Source organism: Cucumis sativus, chromosome 7, assembly GCF_000004075.3.
Source record: "Cucumis sativus cultivar 9930 chromosome 7, Cucumber_9930_V3, whole genome shotgun sequence".
Taxonomy (NCBI): domain Eukaryota; kingdom Viridiplantae; phylum Streptophyta; class Magnoliopsida; order Cucurbitales; family Cucurbitaceae; genus Cucumis; species Cucumis sativus.
Genome location: NC_026661.2, coordinates 20,210,882 through 20,225,499, shown reverse-complemented (window position 1 = coordinate 20,225,499; position 14,618 = coordinate 20,210,882). Strand labels below are relative to the sequence as shown.

Below are 14,618 nucleotides of genomic sequence, written 5' to 3'. Positions count from 1 at the left end.
AGATTGGATTTTGTGATGTATCACCCTCCATTTCGTGAATGAAAATTTGAACTTGCTAATGCGATTTTGTAAGTACAACAATCGTTTATGTTAACTACCACTTAACTAAGCTCACTGAGCAACATCATAAGTTATATACAAAGATAAAACTATATTTCTCGTTTTTTTACTTTTTTGAATTTTGAGGATTAAACATATCATTTTTTCTCAATTTCTTGTCATGGTTTGCATTAGTATTTTTAGCCAAATTTTAAAAATAAAAATAAGTTTTTAAAATTATTTCTACTTGTTTTCACATTTTTGTTTCTAAATCATTTTGAAAAGTATAATTTTTTTAAAAAAACAAGAAATTTAGATTTACAAACACAAAATATCTCCACCAAAGTTTTTTGGAATTCATCTTCGATAGTAATACGATAAAAACAGAAATGAAATTTAGAGGTGAATAAGTAATTAAGACTTAATTTTCAAAAACTAAACTAAATCGTTAGAAAGCTTTTGGAATCCATCTCTCATACTACACATTTATATTTATTTACAAACCAAAAACTTCTCAACCAAAGCTATATAAATTCAATAAGAAAAAAGAAATACAAATTACAAGGTTATCAAACTTTAATAAATAATTAGTAAAGCCATAAACTCAAAGTATGTGTCTAATACACCTATGATTTAAATCAAAATGTTGTATAATTAATGAATCTGTTACTTAAAAAAAATCAGAATTTATGTCTAAAAGATTATAACCTCACAATGGTTACCTACTACGTTTTGAACCATATAATCCGATGATAAATTAGATATAAAATTAAAATTTTTAAAAAGTTTGAAAGTTTAAAACAGTTTAAGGTTTAAAGACCAAATTAACACAAATACGAAAGTTGTCAAATTAAAGTTTTAGCTCAAGCTAAAAATCAATAGATATGTAGTTCAAATATTTTCACTCTAATTTAATCTTTTGTTTTTTTGACACTTGTTCATATTTATAAGATCCAAACAAAAACTTCCCAACTTTAATTTATACAAACAAGAAATATTCTCTTAATTATCTTTCCAATGAAAAGAAAAATCCTTAAAACTGTGTCCATGCTTGAAAAGGTTGCCCTTCTGGTGAGAATTTATAACCTTTTATAGTGTGGCCAATTCCAACAAATGAAGCTACAAAAAGGACAACTGAGAATTAAACTTTCTCGATCATCCAACTGCCAGGCCAAACAGCTTATACCTTCAAAAGAGGAAAAAGAAAAAAAGGAAAACGATGTCGTATCTTTTCTCTAGCCCATGCGAGTGTTCTCTTCGAGCTTTGTGCCAAAGCGAAGGAAGGAATGCTTTTTCACCTGCTTCCACAATGAGTTCTTGTTCCTTATCAGACAAAGGATTCAGATAAAAGACAAACAGTCAACAGTTCATCCAAAAAGCAAATATGTAAGATCTTACTCAACTTAAACATAGTTCAAATAGTAAATCAGAGATTTAAATCTCAATCTTAAAAAATACCTCCCCCATCATTCAATCAGAAATCTATCTAACTTTTATATGGGCTGCAAGATTATTAAGTCATCCTGCATTCAATGGAAGAGTGAATAATTAATTTGTTAGGACAAGGATTCATCCTATTCCTAACAAGAAGTTCTCCTTATTTTTATACCAAGGATTTTGTATATTTCTAACTTAAGTGGAACTGTGTTCACATCCTGACGAGATCTAATCGAAAACCTCAATTGTAACCCTCACATGAAGGCACCCATGAACCTCTAATGATTTTTTTCTACACAAGCATAAAATTATGGACTAAAGGGTGCTGATTGAAAGATTGTGAAAGGAGTATCGAGCAGAATGATCAGATTGATATCTAGCTCATCTCCTATAGGACCTATACAATACTAGCAGAACATAGAATATGATTCAATTTATTCGAGTAACACGTATACAGATAAATTACCTATTCAAATGATGCAGCCCCTTTAGATCGTTGTTTATGTGATTTCCACCTCATCGTTCTCCCTTTCCTATGAGGAATGAACTTACCTTTGTTGTTGTGTCTCACTTGCTGCCTTGCTTCGTCAATGCTACCTAAATCTGGTTCCTTCAGAAGCGTTTTAATCTTTGGATGTGCGATAAATCCATGTAATATCATTTCGTCATATAATTCCCTGGCCTTTTTTAAGTGACCACATGTTGCAAGGCCTTGTATCAAGACTGAGTAATGTTCACAACTCGGAAATACCTCGTACCGCTTCATTTCTACCCACACATTCAATGCATACTCCGGTTCTTCTAATTCAAATGACTTATTAAACATGATAAGAAAGGTACCCTCTGTAGGACCCAAACCATCTTGTCTCATCCGCTTAAGAAGTTCAAAGCTCATTTTAGAATCTGCAGCCTGAATAAAAGAATGGTAGGTTTCGATCGTCGGACTGATATTGTCCTCAGTCATCATGGTCAGTACATCTTTTGCTTCGTCCAGCTTTCCCGCCTCACACAGAGGACTTATAAGTGAGTTGTATGTAGTGGAGTCTGGCCGCAAGCCCACTTCTTTTATTTTCTCAAGGATTTTGAGAGCTTCATTGAAGCAATTCTCCCGGGTCAACACGTAAGCTAAAGAATTATAGACTTCGACGCTTGGAATCCAATCCCTTTTCTTCATCTGATCATAGAATCTAAGCGAGTCGAAAAGGTTCCCATTCTTCGAAAAACAGGAAATCATGTGGGTATAAGAAGTTGAATCTGGTAAAATGCAACATTTAGACATTTCTCTCCAAATTCTCTTTGCTTCAAACACATCAACAGTTACATTGCACCAACCGTTGAGAATAATATTAAAGCTTTCTGTTCCCAAAGGAAAAAGCTTCTTGTTTACAAACATAAACTCTTCAGCTTCTTCGATATTCCCATATTTACAGAGAGAATTGAGAAGCACGTGAAAAGCCTCTTGATCCGGTGTCAATCTGAACTTCTCCATCATGTGGAATGTCTTAATAGCCTTACTTGCCTCATTTGCATATGCATACCTTAAACCAGGAACTTCCTTGTTAGCAGCATATAAATCGAAAAGATAACTATGGATGTAATCTCCCTTCATTTTCTCATTTACTACATAAATCAGTAAGAAACCAATTAACAGAATGCATTAAAAAAAGATCTTTTGATAAAAGTTTCCTTGTCGTGTCATTCCTAGACTTTTAAAATATAGCATGCCGTCATGTAGTATACGTCTTAGCTTTCTACACTTAAGCATATAAACTAAGCTATCGAATAAAGTCAAAATGCAAAACGACTTTGACAATAGTTACAAATGGCATATCAGAATATCAACAATCAAGTGTAGAATAAATGAAGATATGCGAAAATAAACTTCACCTATCAATCATGACAAGCATCGCTTGCATCGAATTCAGCAAGGATCCGTGCAATTCTCTGATCAAAGACCAAGCAGTACTGAATTTCTTATGATTGCCCAACACCCATATCATCAAATTACAAATCTCTTCATCAATGGCTCCCACTTTCTCACCCCATTTGAATGCTAGAAGGGACGATTTCCAATCATCCCTCAACACCCAAATTGCCGAGTAAACCAAATCCAAATCTGCCTTGACATCAAACTCGTCCAATGCAGCAACAGCCTCCACTTCCGATGGCAAAAGAGCGACCCGTTTGAACAATTCGATGAATCGGGCATTACACGCGTCACTCTGGCGATAGTTTTGGAATCTTCCTGTGTCAAACAGAAATGGGTCGCCAAGTTTTTGAGAAAAAGATGGAAGAGCTGAGAATTGACGAGCGAAGAAAGAATGCAGACTAAATGTTTGATGAAATGCCTGAAAGGGGGAATCGGGGATACGTAAACGGTTGAGATAAAGGAGATGATGGAATGGCAATGGATGGATTCTGCAGAGCCTTCTGGCAATAGAAGAAAGGCTTGCCATGGATTACCATGAAAAACGACTGAAGATACAGAGAGGGAGTTTCGCTGCGCGGTAAAATTTGAATTACAATCCCTTAATATATATATATTGGGGAAAGTGAAGCTCAATTGTGTTTATAAACCTTTTAGTAGTGGCCGTGCAAAAGAGGAATACCTACGTATATATTTTAAGTCTAACTTATATACCATAAGTTATAGTTGTAGAATTAAATTTCTTAGTCCTTTAGTTTTTCTCACTTACTTTTAAAAAAAAAATTATTTGACAAACTAAAATGGAAAATCTACGTACCTAAATCTATAAAAAAAAAAGAAACTTTTAAGTATATATATTTTTTAATACAATAACGGTAAGGATCTAAATCAAACTTTCTATCGATTTAGTGAGAAATGTTATATGAATGATGATATTTAGTTCAAATTAATTTAGAGGTATAATTTTCATTCTTACCATTATTATTATTATTAGATTTCTGAGCGACTTTTCATGTTAAATGATATAATGTAAAAATAAGATTTTGAAAGTTTAGAGGTTATTAGATATTTTATAAGGAAGTAAAGAAAGTCAATTTAGTCCAAAAGTTTGGAGTCCAAAATCACCGTAACCAAAACGCTCCCAAAAGGTGAGCAAAACCGGCGGTGGAGAGAACTGGAAGAACACATCTTTTTGAGAGACAATCGGCGGACAAAATGAGCGGCGAGGCCAAAAGCGGGGGGGCCAGCGGCGGAGCAGGTGGTTTCAGATCGAGAATGGAGCACTATTTATACAGCGGCGATAAAAAGCACGTCGCTGCTGGCATCGTCATCTTTGGTATCATCTTCGGCATTCCTTGGGCCCTCATGAATCGAGGTTTTTGTTCTTTCCTTTAACAATTTTTATTTTTCTTACTCTATCTCCGATGATTGTTTGTTGCTGTTGAGAGAAATTGATGTGGGGAAACAATTTTTTTCCCGGGATTTGGAGAAGGGAGGGTTTTAAATATTGACGTATGAAGTGCACTAAGAAGATATTGATTCTTGAGTTCCTTTTTAAACTTGTTAGTTTTTCTTGGGGAATTCAGCACTCTTTTGATTGCAACAGTGGACATTTGGAAGTATGTTCGATTTTCCAATGTGTAATTTAGGGTTTCAGAATCTTTGCAGCTTCAATAAGATATGCACAAGCTTTGTCTTGTTTGCCTTTGGCAATTGGTACTCGGTGGATTAGGATTTAGGATTTGCAAGTTCTGCTGGTTGGGTGCTCCTGTGATTTGGGAATGAGAAACTCTAGTCTATCAGGGTAATATCATTGTGGATTTTTATGATACTGATTTTTTTTACTTCAGAACTGTTGAAACTGGATCTGATGGTTGTGCTTTAGAACAATATATTTGAGTGATTATGTCTTCATAAACAAACACCTCACTCTTAGATTGTTTTCATGGTTGACTTGGTTTAGCTAAACTGAAGTGATTATTTCTCATAAGATAAGATCATAGGCTCATAAATAGTGCTAATGTGATTCCGTAAGCATAACTCAATTACTTTAGGCATCTATATCAATCAAGTGATTACATGTTCAAATCCTCCAACCTCACATGTTGAGCTAAAGAAAATGCTCGTAATTAGTAAGTTTAGTAAGAGCCACCCAAAATACCTCTTGAAAATAGTTGTCAAAATATGTAGTCTTGAAAATACTTTTTGCATCATATAGTTTGAAAACTATTTTTCGAAGAAATTTCCAAATGACCCCTACACATGAAGTAGAAGTGACACTTCGCAAGTCAATAGGTGGTGAAACAAGAATCTGTCCCTTTTTCCTCTTTTCCATACAGATTTGAGGCTGTGTTTTATTTCCATATGAGTTGTAGGAGGTTGTAATTCTACATGACTTATCCCTACTTAATTGTTTGCACTCAGGATCAAAACATCGGTCTCACCAAGATTACATGGAAAGAGCTGATAAAGCACGAAGTCAGAGACTCTCTTCAGGTTCATCATCAGCTAAATGATTTTTTTTTTTCTTTTTGGCTTTCTTCTGATTGAGGATGTTCTTTCGGGCACTTGATTAGCATAAATTTTTTGTAGTAGCTCCTATATCTTGCATTTCCCCCCTCCCTCACGTGACATTAAATCAAGAGAACATATACTCACTAAGGTACACTTGTGGTTATGAAATAAATGACGGATTTACTTTTTTTTTGGGTTTCCTTTTACCTCGCTTTCTATCTTCAATGTTTTTCTTAATACCCTAGTTTTGATGTTGAAATGCTTCTTATATTGGGTGTTAATGGTAACGACATTAATAGAATTATTCATTGGAGACGAAACTTTTTTTCCAGCTACTACTGAGTATTTATGATTCAGAATCAAGATTCACACTTTTTCTTGCTTTATGTTGCATATTCATCCTTTGTTCTTTTAGTACAACAAATTGCTAAAAAAATGTTCATTGTTGTATGAATGTTCCTACCTCTCACCCAAGGATGGAAGGTTATGCTTTGCTTGGTCTTAAACCATTGTACTAGTGTAGTTTATCTTATTGTATTCCCAACCTATGTTGAATCATAATAATGTCCTATAAGTGAAGTCATCCTTGAAGAGGGGAGGGGCGTACGGTTATGTGATTGTTGAAACGCTTCCAATTTAGACCATACCATACCATACCATGTGTGTGTTCTAATCTTTGGGTGTTTCACAGTTGTTCTTGTTCTTATTCATCTTTCTTTTAAAAAATAAATCGTGCTGTTCATATTCTTATGAGAATTAAGCATCATGAACATGTTTGAAACTAATATTGTGGCTCTCTAAAATTTGGAAAAATCTATTAAATCACGGCAAGATCGTTGAAGTGATCAAATGCTGTATTAGATCGTTTGTGTGAAAAGTCACGGCAAGAAACATTGTAATGTTAAAAACATTTAATAAAAAACAGTAAAGATTATATCCATTTCTTCATTTTTAACAAGTAAAATAAGAAACGTTGATCGTTTTAGTGCGACAGCAAATTAGAAACTATTGTAATACTCAATTTTTCCATTTTCATTTTTAACTAGCAAGCCTTAATTTAATTCAATTTCCATACAACAATTCACATTCGTAAAAGTGAAATTGTTTATCAATCAAATTAAAAACGGAGTCTACTTTTCATCTTTGTAACTATTCTCTCCTATGAGTCCTCAATTTTATAATTCACATTTTAAAACCCCGGGCTCTCATATTTTATGTTTGAAAATCAAGTATACTTTTCAATTTGTTACAAAGGTTGAGGATGACTTGTATATTTCTTAAGCAAAAGAGTAAAACTTTTAACCAAATTTAAAAAACAAAAACAAATCTTCCATACTTCTGTTAAGAAACTAGAGGTGAAGAAGTTGCTTATCAACCTAATTTCAAAAACTAAAAACTAAAAACAGATGCAAAATGGACTTTCGTTTTTTTGTATTTTTGGCTTTTGAAAACTATGCCTTTGCTCACCATTTTTTCTTTTAACAAATTGTTTACATCATTCACTTGAATTAAAGAGGAAAATAAGGGTTGGATTCGAAACTTGACTTTATAAGAAATACAGCTCTACTTTTTTTATAAAAAAAATCTATATATAACGAAAGTGATAACGCCATGAGAAGAAAAAAAATATAGTACTGAATTGGAAGTGGTAAGACATTCACAAAGAGAAATTTACTTTACAAAACAAGTTAACTCTTCAACAAGCAATCGGCTAATAGAAAATAAGTGCATCAATGAGAAAATTTTTACTTACTGGTATCTTGAACCAAATGGTAAGCTTCGTCAATTTTTAAAATTGTATTTGTACCATCTATTCAGTCTTAGAAGCGCTTTCACTCGGATCAGACGTCGTTTGATTGAACGATGAAGGTGGCTCCTCAGCAGAAGTGGAAGCAGCATTCAGGTTTTCCGGGTTGCTGAAGGGTTTCTTGAACTGAACCAAGATCATAGTCATGTTGTCACATCCTTCACCACCAGCTGTGGGTGCCAAGCACCTGTCAAATACTCTCTCACAAATAACTGAGAGTCTACTTTCCTGCGTATTTACACAAATCGAAATCAATATAAACTATTATTTTACATCCATGAGTGTTTAAGCCAGCTCATAATATAAGAACCTCAACTAATTTCTAACCGAGTGACCCTTACTATGCAACCACTAGTTAACAAAAGTCTGTCTTTGACACAAACATACCGATTTTAGTTGATCTCCAATGTAGTCAACCAGTTGTTGGCTGGACATGCAATCCCTATGAAGAGAAAGAGATGGTTAGTGATTTATCATGTTGATTTTTCTTTTTTCTTTTTTTGCAGTCAAATAATATCTAATAATTCCATTATACTCTGATGAATAGGCTGCTTCCGAAGAGAACAGTTTTTATATAGTAACATACCACAGGAAAGCTCAGAATACAGTGCTGATTTTTCTTGCATAAAATGGTGTGGTATGGAAACTTTTTACATCAAAAACTAAAATTAGAGACTTCATTGATTAAATTGTCCTTTCATGTCAATGCAACTGTTAGGGAACTAATAGGAGTTTATGACTTGTAGTACTAGTATGGTACTAGTAATGGCATAAGGGTAATTAGTTATGGAGTGAGTTGGTGTATTTGATTATATTATATAAAGGGATGACGATTAAGGAAAGGCAGTGATTTAGGGCTTGGATTAGCATAATAAAGAGGGGATGTTCAAATTGTCTTATACTTGGTTTTATTTGGCTAGCTTACGCACACCTCGATTAATCTTAGGGGACAACCCTCTTGACCCCTACAATATTTGGGTGTCAAGAAAACTCGTAAGAAATTAATTCCTAGATATGTGGCCAAACTTGATGACCTCTTTTTTATTAATACTATGTCTCTTTTTTACTGACCTACGATGGTTAACTTCAGAGAGATTATTTTGTCCCTAAAAGCACAAAATTTCAAACTTACCAGATCCCATCACAGGCAAGAACAAGAAATTCGTCATCCTCACAAAGCTCAACCTAATTACAAGAAGAATAACAAATGAGATCCTGAGAAATGAATGAGAGGGTATAAAAGGAAAATGATGAAACTCTTCCAGAATCATTATCATCAGACTTGAACAAATTGTATAAACATATAACACCATGGCTGAAATATTCAAACCATTAACACGTACAGTTGTTATATCTGGATTGGCAGTTACAATCTGTTTTTCTGCGGGCATACTTTTATTCTGCTTAAATTCCATGTCTCCTGTAAAATTAGAATTCCAAATCAAAATGGTCAAAAGGAAATTATAAAATTTATATTTCAAATTTAAAACTAAGACTTAGAAAGAGTGTACCTATAGCCCGTGCCAAGTTGAGACTGCCATTGACTCGACCAACTCGGATGAAACCACCAGCTTTCAGAATTCTGTCCTTCTCAACCTCAAGATCAGGCTTGTGATCTTTAGATAGATTATATGCCTGGGAAGAAAATGTTAGGTGGAGCACTAGATGCTCATGCAAATATCTCGATTGTTCAAATTATCCTCCCTAATTTACAGTTCTTTTCATGACATTAAAAACAATCATACATTTGGTAACACTGTCAGAATTATTACATCCATATCTACTTATGCTTCTTCAATCACAACCTGCTATGTTAAATTGGTTTTTTTTTAGAAAAGAAAAACTGCTATGTTAATTCACCAATTAGAGTAATAAGATAAAATATGTATCAAGTGATAAATATAGGAAGATCTGGTTAGTAAACCGTGGGACAGAAATTGACAAATCATCTCTCCAATTAAAATATGCTATTGTCTGCCGACTCTACCCTATCTCCATTATCCTCTATCTCCTTATTCAACACAATTTGACTAAACTGACATAGAACTTCAACGGATATTGATCTGACAAACCCACAATTCATACAAATTAAAATGAGATAAGTTGGGGCTAATGAAAGGAGGACAAAAACAATTCAAAAATATATTACACAACCAACAATAAGGATTTACTAATGATTAATTCCAAATCGATAAGTTGGGGCTAATCATATCACAATACATCCAATCAATTCTTATTTTCACCTCTAATCAGGAAGACATATGGTGCTGTTAAGAGCATGTAAATCAACTGAGCAATGTCTTTTTGATGCAAATACCTGACCCTTTCTGGAAATGACACAGCGAGAATCGCCAGCATTGGCCACCACAAGTTGGTTATTTCGTATGATCGCAACACAAGCTGTACTTCCAGCATTTGGTCCATGAAAGTCAGAGTGAGGTCCCTAGTTAGCAACATCACCTCCTCACTTTAATTGAATCCATGCCCAACCATAAATGTACAATTGATTCATAAACAAAATTTAACCCAAAACTAACACAGGTTACTACAAATCAATGCAAAGAAATATAATTAGTGAACTGCAAATTGCGTTCAACTGGACACAGAGGAAAGAGGGGGACTACCTCTTCTACAGACGCATGTCCACCTCAAAACAGAAAAGGAAAGTAAATCCACCATAGCAACTGGGAATTGTGCATAAAAATACCTCCTCCGGAGGCCAATCATCCACTTGGTTGTTAGCTTCATTGCCCTTGGGCGACCATATAAATCCTTCTATCATACCAGAAATTTTGTCCATTTTGTCTCCTAAAATAGCTAATTCTCTCCATCCTCTTTGTCCACGCATCATCTCATCCATTCTGCACCATTTCAGAGTGGCAAAGTAAGAAGCCAGGTCTTACAGTTTTGGCACAAACAGCCTTTCAACCATCAATGGTGGAACAGGTAAAGCAAGAATCACACCCCATTTATTTTTTGTTTATTAATCTTTGTAAGAAAATGATGAGTACTTAGTGCATCAAATGAAATACACAACTATATACTTTAGACAGGCTATAACAGTAGAAAGCCCAAGCAAACATGACAAACTAGTTAGTTCATCACTGCCAAAAGGATAAAGAAAATTCCCAAACACCAAAGGATACCATGTAAACTAAAACAAAGCCAGTGAATGAATAACCTGAGAAAGGCCTTCTGCAGAGAAGTTCCCAGATCTCCAGCCATGTATGATTCATGCTTGAGCACCTGTCGGTGAAGATACTTGGCACAGAACTTTGAAACTGCTTTACCTGGGTTTCAATAATAAACTTTGATCGGCAAAAAAATAAAATCTAATTTTTTTTAAAAAACCACATAAATGCAATTACAGTCAAACAAATAAATGATAAGATTTTTTTTTTTATTGTTCTTTTCTTTTCTTTTTTTTTGGTGGTGGCGGGAGGGGGAGGGGGAGGGGGGACTCTAAGAACAGATACTAACCTCCATGACCGTCGTAAACACCGAAGAAAGATGTTGATGTATCCAAATCTAGACAGGCTGCATGCTGAAACTTAAGTAGGATGAGAACGGATCCATATGTGATATGTGACACACGACTTTTAGAATGTGCAGAATGCAGATCAATTTCAGAGTCTTCAAAAGATGGTTCCAGTCCCAAACTTAACAAAAATCTCAGATTCAGATGAAGGTCTCCACAGGTTACAGGGTTACAAGTGAGTTTGCATAGGTTGTAGTTTGAATAAACAAATAAATAAAAAATTTAAGTCACTGTCCAACAATGCATCAGACAGAGCCTCGCAAATGATTGGACATTATGAAATGTATAATACTAGTCGTGATTTTGCTCCACTCAATGCCAAGTTACACGTTTCCGCTGCACTGTAGATATTCTAATGCAAACTCTCTGTTCCAGTTCACTACAAGGATTGCTTAAAGAACAAACATGACAGCACATATGCTACCACTACCAAAAGCTAATCTGAGAAACAATCTTCTTCTTAGTGTTGGGAGCACCTCCTTTAATAGAAGCACTCAACATGCATTTTAACTTCCTCGAGATAATATAATCCAAAGTAGTTCATCCTATGTGTTAATAATTTGCATGGTTCACAGTATGCAATAGGGCGCATGATGAATAACTTAGTATAATAATATTACAACTTCAACATTAAAGGGAACAGTAACAATAGACAGCAAACTCACAGCATCTTCCATGGTTGCACGCCACCCTTGCATAGAGGATAGACCGTATCGAAGTCTGTCATTCTCACCATCATCTGAGGCCTTTTCTGTTTTGGGGGAGCTGAGATATATCCCCATTTTCCAAGCTGGAATTAGATAAAATCCATGAATCACCAAAAGGTCACCCCTCACAGAAAAATCACTTGCAAGCAGACGTTCACATCATTTCCAAGGGGAAGAAAAAAGAAAATTTGACGATTCAACTATTTTGCCCCTCAAGCCTTCACAACTTATGTTGTTGTTTCAGTAACACCCATTCCAAAAGATAAGAAGCATGCACGTGGTTTGAAGTTTGAACTAAAGAATCAGTTAATGCATTGACCCGTCATATGCATAGATGTCAATTCGGGAAATTGTCAAAGCTATTCAACTTCATAATTCATAACAGTATATCTGACTATCAGTGAAGTGGTTCGTGAAAGTAGCCATCAAAGCTAGTTGTTAATCAATAAACGAAAAAACTACCCACCCGAATCAACAAAGGATAGACTAAGGACATATTTGGGAGTAATCCTGAAATTGCTAAAATCACTTCTATTGCTTTCAAAATCACTTAAAAACACGTAGTTACAAAATTAATCCAATTTCTTATGCCACACTTGAAGGCATGATTTTCATTTAAAATTAAACCAAAAAAAAAAGGATTAAAAGAAAGTTTCGGTTTGATTTTGAACATGACAAAAATACTCTTAACCATGAAAAATTAATAGGGAGCACTATGAAATCCGCCCCTCCCATCCCAAGTAAAACACATCGAAATGTTCATTTCTCATAACCACCCTCCCTCCGTCTACCAAACTCTCCTTTAGGTTACAAAGCAAGCACAAGATTCAAATAAAACCAAATACAAGAGAAATCCATACTCAACCCAAAAGCCTCACTTCGATAACTCCCTTCTAAACAAATCAAAATAAAAAACTAACAACGAGTGTAGAATTCATTATACCTCCGTGAATTGTACACCAAACAAACGGATCATATAAACCGCAAGAAACTCCACAGAAACAGAGATCGACAGAATCAAAAAGACATATTTCCAAAATCAAATTCAATCCGAAATAGTAAACGTAAGAAACAAAACAGTAGAAGAAATTGGAAGGTACGACTCACCCGCCAAGCGCTTCGAACACTAGTTTCAGCGAAAGAGAGAGGAAGAGAGATCTATCTTTTAGTGTGCTTTTCTTTTTTCTTTTTTCTTTTTAGATCCATCAGTTGCCTTTTGTTTTCTTATTTATTTATTTATTTTTAACGATATGATAATTATAATAAACAATAATCGATCAATCAGTGCAACAAGTTTTCGATAATTTTCGAGTTTAAAAGAAAGAAACAGGCGCGGCACGTGCCCCACACGTACACCCGTTAGCGGTTACATTATTATGGGCTTTGTGGCCCATCTACTTTTAAGCTTGGCCCATGATTCGGCCCACAGTGTCAGGAATTGGGTCACGTTTTTCACTTGCAGCCTTTTTGAACATCTGCTCTAATCCTAATTAACAATCTAATATACTTTTCAATTTGTAGTATTCCTATTCTCTTTAGTTATGTAACAATTTCTTCCTTGTAGTTTTTGGCATGGGTTTGCTGTTATTTTTAAAAATAATTATTAGCAACTAATTTTAATTTGTTGTTATGTTACGAAGTAAATAAACATTTGGTACATTTTAAATTTATTTATGTTGGAGAGAACTTCAATTCTCTTGTCCGCCGAAAGATTTAGAAAACGGGAGAGGGTATAAATGATAAAGAATTTTAAGTGAGAAACAAAGTATGTTGGTGATGATAGCATAATCCTGTCACCACATGTGTCTCTCTTTAAATTTGTATCACGTCTTCAGCTCTTACGTTCATGATTCACTCTCACTTTCAATCTTCAGTTGAGTTTTTTCCTCTATATAAGATTGTTCGTGTTCACCATTTGGATCATCAAAAACTCAAAAACCATAGCGGTCTCTAAAACCATCTTTGTCATGTTCGAAAACCACCTCTACTCTCTTTACTGTTCCAAGCATTCTTCGTTTTGTTTCTATTTCTTATTTTGACGAGTTCATATTTGAATAAGGGAGTTGTTTTTTAACCTTGGAGAGCAACTAACAACACGATTGGTACCTCGGTCGACTGTAATTGTTTTGAAGACAATGGTTTAAATTGATATATATAGATAGAGTGTGTACTCCAGACCAAAAAGTATGGAGTTTTGAATACTATTTTCATTTATGCGTTGAACAAGTGGATGGGATGTCATCCCTATTAAATTTATATTGAAGTATAGCAAACAATTAGGTTAAGAAATAAGAATATAAAGACTTCAGTGTTGAACATTTGAATGGAAAAAGGTTGGTGGAGGAAGAAGAAACCGATGTCACGTGGGCTACATGCAAGAAAGAAGGTGACTTCTTAATCGACACTCATCGGCATTTGAAGCGCAACACAAAATACCATAAAACCTATTATTCCATAATGTGGAGGTCTTTCAACGTAGTTGAATGCTTTTACAAAGTACTTTTTGTTTGAATTCAAGAGAGGTATTTACACACATACACATATATAATGGTTTTATTGCTTAAATTTAATACTATTTGACCCTTAATAATTGAGTTTTTTTAAAAGTAAGTAATCAAATAGAGAAAATTATAATTGTCTTCAAGTTTA

The 14,618-nt window shown here is 34.5% G+C and overlaps 3 protein-coding genes across 5 annotated transcripts; 1 reads left to right on the top strand and 2 right to left on the bottom strand.

Moving 5' to 3' along the window:
• Window positions 1-986: 986 nt before the first annotated feature.
• LOC101206021 (pentatricopeptide repeat-containing protein At1g80880, mitochondrial) lies at window positions 987-4,096 on the bottom strand. 2 transcript variants are annotated; one of them, XR_004218136.1, is made up of 4 exons: window positions 3,364-4,095; window positions 1,943-3,014; window positions 1,498-1,562; window positions 987-1,362 (listed from the first exon to the last, which is right to left on the bottom strand). XR_004218136.1 is itself a non-coding variant. In XM_011661199.2 (3 exons), the coding sequence occupies exons 1-2, from the start codon at window positions 3,930-3,932 to the stop codon at window positions 1,943-1,945; spliced, it is 1,641 nt and encodes a 546-aa protein (XP_011659501.1). In that variant the 5' UTR covers window positions 3,933-4,096; the 3' UTR covers window positions 987-1,362. The 2 variants fall into 2 exon arrangements, 1 of the variants encoding a protein (XP_011659501.1); XM_011661199.2 differs by lacking the exon at window positions 1,498-1,562 and having other exon boundaries at window positions 3,364-4,096.
• Window positions 4,097-4,480: 384 nt separating this feature from the next.
• Window positions 4,481-6,109, top strand: LOC101214375. Its single transcript, XM_004135831.3, has 2 exons — window positions 4,481-4,778; window positions 5,828-6,109. Exons 1-2 carry the CDS (start codon window positions 4,619-4,621, stop codon window positions 5,917-5,919), a joined length of 252 nt encoding a protein of 83 aa, XP_004135879.1. The 5' UTR covers window positions 4,481-4,618; the 3' UTR covers window positions 5,920-6,109.
• Window positions 6,110-7,529: 1,420 nt separating this feature from the next.
• Window positions 7,530-13,230, bottom strand: LOC101214132 (probable protein phosphatase 2C 60). Of its 2 annotated transcripts, none has more exons than XM_011661194.2 (11): window positions 13,077-13,230; window positions 11,928-12,052; window positions 11,205-11,268; window positions 10,906-11,014; window positions 10,432-10,585; window positions 10,042-10,167; window positions 9,236-9,359; window positions 9,068-9,144; window positions 8,857-8,909; window positions 8,112-8,166; window positions 7,530-7,952 (listed from the first exon to the last, which is right to left on the bottom strand). In XM_011661194.2, exons 2-11 carry the CDS (start codon window positions 12,042-12,044, stop codon window positions 7,728-7,730), a joined length of 1,104 nt encoding a protein of 367 aa, XP_011659496.1. In that variant the 5' UTR covers window positions 12,045-12,052; window positions 13,077-13,230; the 3' UTR covers window positions 7,530-7,727. The 2 variants fall into 2 exon arrangements, with proteins under 2 accessions (XP_011659496.1, XP_031744529.1); XM_031888669.1 differs by lacking the exon at window positions 13,077-13,230 and adding an exon at window positions 12,913-12,960.
• Between the last annotated feature and the right edge of the window lie 1,388 nt (window positions 13,231-14,618).